Source organism: Morus notabilis, unplaced genomic scaffold, assembly GCF_000414095.1.
Source record: "Morus notabilis unplaced genomic scaffold, ASM41409v2 Scaffold719, whole genome shotgun sequence".
Lineage (NCBI taxonomy): Eukaryota > Viridiplantae > Streptophyta > Magnoliopsida > Rosales > Moraceae > Morus > Morus notabilis.
The window spans coordinates 79,739-87,763 of NW_010365597.1; the positions used below are offsets into that span (position 1 = coordinate 79,739).

At 34.8% G+C, this 8,025-nt stretch overlaps 1 protein-coding gene across 1 annotated transcript; it reads left to right on the forward strand.

Moving 5' to 3' along the window:
- The first annotated feature begins 1,444 nt into the window (after positions 1-1,444).
- Positions 1,445-6,529, forward strand: LOC21388039 (3-epi-6-deoxocathasterone 23-monooxygenase). The gene is made up of 8 exons (XM_024172412.1): positions 1,445-1,939; positions 2,289-2,613; positions 3,085-3,234; positions 3,343-3,588; positions 4,158-4,247; positions 4,348-4,533; positions 4,832-4,953; positions 6,368-6,529. Exons 1-8 carry the CDS (start codon positions 1,716-1,718, stop codon positions 6,459-6,461), a joined length of 1,437 nt encoding a protein of 478 aa, XP_024028180.1. The 5' UTR covers positions 1,445-1,715; the 3' UTR covers positions 6,462-6,529.
- Positions 6,530-8,025: the final 1,496 nt, after the last annotated feature.

An 8,025-nucleotide genomic window follows, 5' to 3' on the forward strand; every position in this document is an offset into this window, starting at 1 on the left:
TATATATATATATATATTATATTTTTCTCCTTTCCAAAACCACATGCATTTACTATTCTTCCTGATGTCCCTACAGTTCATGCTTTCAAATAAATATATAAAAAGTATATCCAAACATATTCTATAGGATTCTCAAGGCATAGTGGAATTAACTAATGAAGTCCACAATATGCTTTACATAAAGGTTCAAAGATTTTGATTAAAGGATGATATTGGCTATAAGGGTTCATTTGAACAGGCACCTAATTACAAGTTAGAATGTTTGAACAGAGAAAATTGAGGAATAGCTCTGAATAATATAAGACTTTACAATGAATTATCATTTGTTATGTCACGTGGCAGCATTAGTCCCTTGGTACGTGAATATAATGTATAACAACTTAAATTAAGACTTGGAAAAGCCAAAAGGGTCGTCTTAGTTTTGATTTCCTTTTCTTAGCTTTTTCAATACTCGGGGCGGGAACCTTTGCTTGTGCTTATTCCATTACAAAATACAGAAATTGTTGTCCATTGCTCTATTATCTTTATTTATGATATTAAAGGATGGGTTTATATAATAAGAAAAGGAATTTTTGGTAAAAAGAGAAGGGTAGGCACATGTGGCCTCTACCATAATATATAAAAGTCACAAAGGATGGGATTGAATGTGACATGAGAGGTTTGGCTAGAGAGAGAGAGAGAGAGAGAGAGAGAGATAGAAGAACAAAAGTCGAGGAAGCGCAAGGAATGATGATGATGATGATGATGATGATGATGATGGTGATCATGGAGTGTGGATGGAGTTATTAAGTCTCACATGAACGCACGAGGAGTCTTTCAGCTGCTACGGCCAAATGGGACCGCCTTCAAAATCCACTCTAATGCCACAACCAAGATCAATCATGGAATTTGTGGGGACTTCTCTCTGCAATATATATATATATATATATATGTATGCCCTGCATCTTTTGTATATATGTAACAACCTTATCATAATACCCAATCGAAACGTTATATATATTACATATACATATGTTTTTTTTCTTTTTTTTGAGCTCTTTCTGCTGCTTCTGCTCATTTATTTTTTTTCATGGCACAAAACTTCAATGAAAGTGGGTCATTGGTTTGGTGAGAACAGAGAATATAAATATGAATATGTATGTATATCCATTTGTATTTAATATATATACATTTTTGACTGCCTGCATACCATCCAAACCTATGAAAACGAAAAAAAAAAAGCAGTACACATTAAAATGAATTATAATGAAGAAAAAAGAAAAGTTTTATTCTAACCGGGTCAGACCCGGATCCGGACAAGTCAATGCTTGGAAAAGTTTCTTATATAAGAAACTTAAAAGCAAGTCTTTGTAGCTTAATACGCTCGTCAGTCCCAACACATACTCTGTATTGTGCATTAGTTTCTCTCTCATCATTTCTCTATCTTGCTTCTCTCTCTCTCTCTCTCTCTCTCTCTCTCTCTCTCTCTCTCTTTCCCACACGCGTGTGTGTGTTTGTACACATGCAACATTCATTATTTCCATCCCCCCCTTAAAAAAGTTCTCATTGCTACTATGATTGATCATGTTTAAATGAGTAGTACCATTAGAGACCTTATAACAGAGAGACAGAGAGGAAAACGTGTGATATAGTACTGTTTGCGTGTGTGTGTGTGTGTTTTTTTTTTCTTTTTTTTTTTTTTGCATGCGTGGAGGGAAAACAAATCAAATCCAAAAATGGACAGTTTATGGATTTTGGTAATGACAACAGCAGTTTTTTTGGCCGCCATAATTCTCTACAGGAACAACAGCAGGCTAAGAGGACTCAGATCATTCCACACAAGTCCAGTAACACTTCCTTTAGGCTCTCTTGGTTTGCCTTTTATCGGTGAAACCATTGAGTTTATCACTTGTGCTTACTCTGACCGCCCTGAGACCTTCATGAATAAACGTCGCCGCATGTAAGTATTATACACACACACATACACATATTATATATGTGTATGTATATATGAATTATTCTACTTACTTTCTCATGCTGCTTATATATGTATATAAGCATAATTTTCTTTCATATACTAATCCCACTTTGTTTTCCAACTAATATGTACTTAAGTGTGATCACTACATATTTCTTTATCATCAACACTTTTTAGTTACCAAGTCTTTTTTCACCAGCTAGCTTGCTATTTATGCTTAGTAAGTTGTCAGATTATTAGATAAACACATTATGTTTAAGCTCCAAAATGGTAGTTAATAATTATATGTGAAGATAAAAGTTTTTTTTTTTCCCTTCTGGTTTGTCGGCAGGTATGGAAAGGTGTTTAAGTCCCACATATTTGGGAGTCCAACGATTGTTTCAACAGATGCAGAAGTAAGCAAGGTTATACTGCAGAGTGATGCAAAGGTTTTTGTGCCTTCTTACCCGAAATCTCTCACCGAGTTGATGGGAAAGTCCTCCATATTGCTCATCAATGGAAGCTTACAAAAGAGAATCCATGGACTTGTTGGAGCCTTCTTTAAATCTCCTCTGCTCAAAGCTCAAATCACAAGAGACATGCAAAAGTATGTCCTAGAATCAATGGCAAATTGGAGCTCTGACCGCCCCATTTACATACAGGATGAGACCAAAAATGTGAGCTCTCTCTCTCTCTCTCTCTCCCTCCTAGATCTAGGGGAATGAGTTTTGGTGTTATTTTATGATATTTGTGGTTAAAAAAGTGTTACTTGGTTCATTTGAGTTATCAACATTTTTTGGGGAAGAGTTTCAAAATAGACAGGAGATAAAACAAAAGATGCCTTCTGATCATCTCCTCAAGTAAGATGCTTTGATGGGTAAGTAGTAATAGCAGTAATTATATAAGACTTGGTAAAAGAATCTCTCTCTCTGTCCAAAAACTATTCATTGGTGTTTGAAATATTCCGTCTCTGGCTTCTACTTAGGTTTGAAGATGATTTGCTAGTGAGAAAAGTGTTCCAGTTGTTATGGGGTTCACAATAAGTTGAGCTGAATCATATTGTCTGTGAAATTAGATTCATAATTATTATGTCTTGGGGTACTTTTCAAAAGTTACTAAGGCATGTAAGGCCACTTTTTGTCCCTCAGATTGCCTTTCAAGTACTTGTTAAGGCATTGATTAACTTGGATCCTGGTGAAGAAATGGAGTCCCTAAAGAAACAGTTTCAAGAATTCATTGCAGGCCTAATGTCATTACCAATAAACTTCCCTGGAACTAGGCTTTATCGATCATTGCAGGCAAGTTGCACATAAAATAATCTATTATCTCCACTCTTTTTTAACTCTCTTTTACATATAAATAACATTTCATGGGTCATTAACTATTTGGTGAGATTCTTGTTTCAGGCAAAGAAGAAAATGGTTAAGCTAGTGAAGAAGATTATTCAACATAGGAAAAACAGTGAAATCTCCAAGGTTCCAAGTGATGTAATAGATGTTCTGCTTAATGACTCAAGTGGGCAATTAACAGAAGATCTAATAGCGGATAACATGATTGATATGATGATTCCAGGAGAGGATTCAGTTCCTGTTCTTTTGACTCTTGCAGTAAAATATCTCTCAGACTGCCCTGCTGCCCTACAACATTTAATGGTATGCACTAGATTTCTATTTCCCTAGAGGATTAATATAATATAATATAATCAAAACCATGTCACTAATACTAGTTTAAGATAAAATAAGACCCCAACTTCATTTTTTCATGATTATCACCCTTTAGTGCTCTTAATTACAATAAGTTAATTGGATTCAGCTGCACAAAATCCTGGTCAGCCAGCCAACTTTTTCAATGCCTCTGGTCCTTGTTTTGGAACTTTGTGACATTTGTAGTCCAATTTTTTGACCACTTTTACCGTCAAAGTCTTGTCGTTTTTTTAAGTGGTTTCTTCTCATTTGTGCTTGTCATAGTAGGTACTAGGTGCAAGTGGGGAAATGCTAAAATATTTGCTCCTATTAAACTCTTGCTATGGTTTTTTTCCACAACATTCATATGGGCTATGATCAGTTATGCTAGTGAGAGGGACAAACATAGTACAAGATCTTTTATACTAATTTTTATTTATGGAAAGGAATTAGTTAACTACAGGGATATCAGTAGTATTGTACTTGCTTATTATTATTGTATAGCTCTTTGATAATTGAGCTCTAAACAATTACCTCAGGAGGAGAACATGAAGTTGAAAAGACTCAAGGAACAACTAGGGGAGCCTTTGTGTTGGAGTGATTACTTTTCTTTACCATTCACACAAACAGTAAGTTTTTTTTTTTTTTTTAACCATACAGATTAAAACAATCATACTTGACAAAGCTATAACATAATAACATATGTACCGTTTAAAATGAAAACTACAGGTGATTACAGAGACATTAAGGATGGGAAATGTTATTGTTGGGGTGATGCGAAAGGCCATGAGGGATGTTGAGATAAAAGGGCATCTAATACCAAAAGGGTGGTGTGCTTTTGCATATTTTAGATCGGTTCATCTTGATGAAAGTAACTATGACTGGCCGTACGAGTTCAATCCATGGAGGTGGCAAGTATGGATAGGACTAAATTTCATTAATTTTTGCTCTTATATGTTTTTTTTTACGTAGTTTTCTACAATTATTAGTAGGATATCTTTATCGATAATGTGTAACCTTATATGTTATCAAAATAATAATAATAAAAAATGCAAAATTTGACTGGCTTAAAACAAATGCCCTACCAATATGGTCTTTTTTATATCCTATCATAGAATTTTGATTTTTTTTTTTAATTTTTTTTTCCCTTGTGATTTATGGTTCTGGTTTTTTAAGCTTTAAATAATGAAAGGGGCATTTTGGGAACTCGCAGGAAAAAGACACAAGCAATTGTAACTTCACCCCTTTTGGAGGAGGACAGAGGCTATGCCCCGGGCTTGACTTGGCCAGATTGGAAGCTTCCATATTTCTACACCACTTTGTCACTCAATTCAGGTAAACAACAAAAAGTGAAAAAATAGTCTTTGTTTATTTATTCTCGAGTATGGAAGTTCTGTCCATTATTGGTGTTGATTTTTCATTGCCATACAAAGTTAGGCACATGCTTTCAAGAAGCAAACATAAATACTAGAATCTAGAAATAAAAATATGACGATGTACATTGTTTTTTTTTTTTTTTTTTTTTTAAATAAAATATGAAGAGATAGATGCAATAATAGAGCAAGAACTTGTTCTGTCCATGACAAGCTTTCCACGGCGCTCACATACACATCAAGTGATTGCCACTTCTCAATGAACTTTTTTTCTATTACTTGTTTGGAGAAATTAAATCAAGTCCCTTTCGAAAGTTGTTATGCCTAGTCTCTTGCATTGATTCCTTCTCTTATTCAAGACGAGCAAAGACAAAACAAACATAACAAAAGGTATCAAACTTTTTTGCTATGTTTTTGCAGACGATATAAGTTGCTTTTAGAAGGCATATATCCTTTTTGTGCCTAAAACTATATACCTTCCAATCATGCTTTTATTACAAACCAATGTATTTTTAATTCGTGTCATATATTCCAAACTTAATTAATAGGATAAAGAGATGATATCATTAAATAAGACAGCAACTTACTTGTAAGCCATTTGGGTCCCTTGTAACTAGCTACTTGTACGAAGAAAACCATCTGAAAATGCATAATTGAGCTTACAAGAGACAAAGATTTTAGTATGATATTAGTATGATAATCCATGCCCTTTTTAACTGATCAAGTGATTTTGCAGAAGGTTATAATACCTTGGCCTATGTTATGGTCAAATATAGCGTCTATTCCAACATATACAAAGTAAAAAATACGATATAAAGATGTCAAATAAATAAATAAGGGTCCTTAACGGCTAGGCTTTATTCATAAATTTCTAGTGGGCATTGTGGTTTGCGGCTAGAAATTCCATTTGCCATGGGAAAAAGCACCATTTGACTTTGGTTTCTACTTCCAAATAGCCATGCTTTGACCAACTTTCCTTGAAACAATAGATCTGCTTATACAGTAAGGAATTAGGAATGTACAGATTGGATTCTTGGTTTACAAGCTTCAACCCACCAATGCCCACGGGTTATTAATTTATTATTTTGTCTTAAAAGAATGAATGTCACGGTAAAAGTTTTAGAATTAGAGAGATATATGCTATATTCTCAATAATCTAAAAGAAATCCCTATTGTGATTTAAGGTTTTTGCTAGGCCTGCCTTATGCTTTAATAGGGTTGCTATATATATTAGATTGTTACAAGTAATGCAAGCAATATTTTGTTGGTTGCCTAAAAACTCTACTAAACCTTGACCACCTTAAAAAAAATATATACAAATTTTAGGTACTATATTATATGAGTATAATATATAGTTTCAATTCTTCCAAATGCAGGTGGGTGGCTGAAGAGGACACCATAGTTAACTTTCCCACTGTAAGAATGAAGAGCAGGATGCCCATTTGGGTGAAACGAACAGGGGACCCGTAAATAAGGCTTTTGTTTCCGCAGAAGAAAAGTTTTTTTTGTTTTTTTTTTGTTTTTTTTTTTGTTTTTTTTTTTTTAAGGCAACCTCATACAATGATACCCAAAAAAAAAATCTGCCGACATGAAAAGACAGAGAAATGAGAAAAAAAGAAGAAAAAGGAGTTTCTCACATTGCACACGTGAGGGGTGCACCCTCACAAGCTGAAACTTGAGAGCACTTTGTCCTCTCCTTGAACTGTGATCATAATTATTGCGTCACGTAGAACATTTGTATAACTCTTATGGGACCCAATTAAAATCCCTATGTTTAGTTATTCTTTTTTCCTTCTATTGCTTTAATTGCATGTAATGTACAAATGTAATAAAAAGGTACTAAAGGAGCAACTTTTGGACTGTTATTTTTACTTTATTTTCGCTTGTTTGGTTTTTGAACAACCTTTTGGCAACGTTAGTGGACAAGGCACAATGATTTGCATTCATTGGGACCCAATTAGGGATGACATTTTTCCTTTTTCTAGGGAAAAAAAAAATTCTTTCTTTCTTATAAAAAAGAACCCATTTTGAATTAGCCAATTCAGACTATGGATGGGGATAGTTAGGATGCTATTAAAACTAGTTCCAAAATATTTGATTGTAGAGCTTCATCGATAGATAGATGGTCTAAAATTTGGAAGCACGCGTCGGTGTTACAACATGAGATGTATTTGGGAAACGAATGAAATGAAAAATGAAAAAACAAGAAACATTTTTTTTTTATGGGTTAGACATATCTAATCACGACACTTTATTTTTTTTTATAGAAGTTACAACATATTTACTCTTTTTTATTTTTTCTTAAAAGAAAAATTGGGAAAAAGGGATAATCAACGTTAGCATTTCCCTAAATCGTCACCAAAAGATCCTCTTGAAGGTCTTAATGAAAAGCGAATCACTCGACCACATCGAATGTGCTAAAGTAATGATACATAAGAGTGTGGTTCAAACTCTCCTAAATTAAATACTATACTGACAGAAAACAAACCTTTACATTTAATATCCCAAGAAAATAACTCAATATTTAAAACTGCGACCATAAATTCACCACGCTAATCTGTTACCGTTTAAAAAAATTTTGTCCACTTAGTCTTCATTGCTAGAAAGAGGGTTGGTGGTGTCACGAGTATGTTTGTATAAGTACAGTGGTGTAACTTTGGGCGGCGGGCATGCTCGGTGCCTGAAAATTTTCGGGCACGGCGGGCAGGTGCCATGCTCGGACAGCCCAAAAAAAATCAATTACGGCTGCCTGCCGCCGGTGGAGAAGTCGATCTCGCCGCCCGCCGGATTTTTTTTTTAAATTTTCCGGCGTAACCCGAATTTGCCCGAATTTTTTTGATCGTTAGCCCGAATTTTTTTGACCGTTAGCCCGAAATTTGAATCTAATGGATTTTTTTGTTCGACCTGACTGCCGCCCGATTTGTGCCCAAAAATTCAAATCCCAACGGCTATTTTTTTGACCGTTGCCCGAATTTTGCCCGACCCGACCCGAGTGCCCGAATTCTACTAGCCGTTCGAACCGAATTTTTGGGGG

What these genes read in the sequence shown, in the direction of transcription:
- LOC21388039 (XM_024172412.1), top strand. Translation starts at nt 1,716, where the DNA reads ATGGACAGTTTATGGATTTTGGTAATGACAACAGCAGTTTTTTTGGCC. An exon ending in TCAATCCATGGAGGTGGCAA is followed by an intron (nt 4,534 to 4,831) that starts GTATGGATAGGA and finishes GGGAACTCGCAG; the next exon opens with GAAAAAGACACAAGCAATTG. An exon ending in CACTTTGTCACTCAATTCAG is followed by an intron (nt 4,954 to 6,367) that starts GTAAACAACAAA and finishes TTCCAAATGCAG; the next exon opens with GTGGGTGGCTGAAGAGGACA.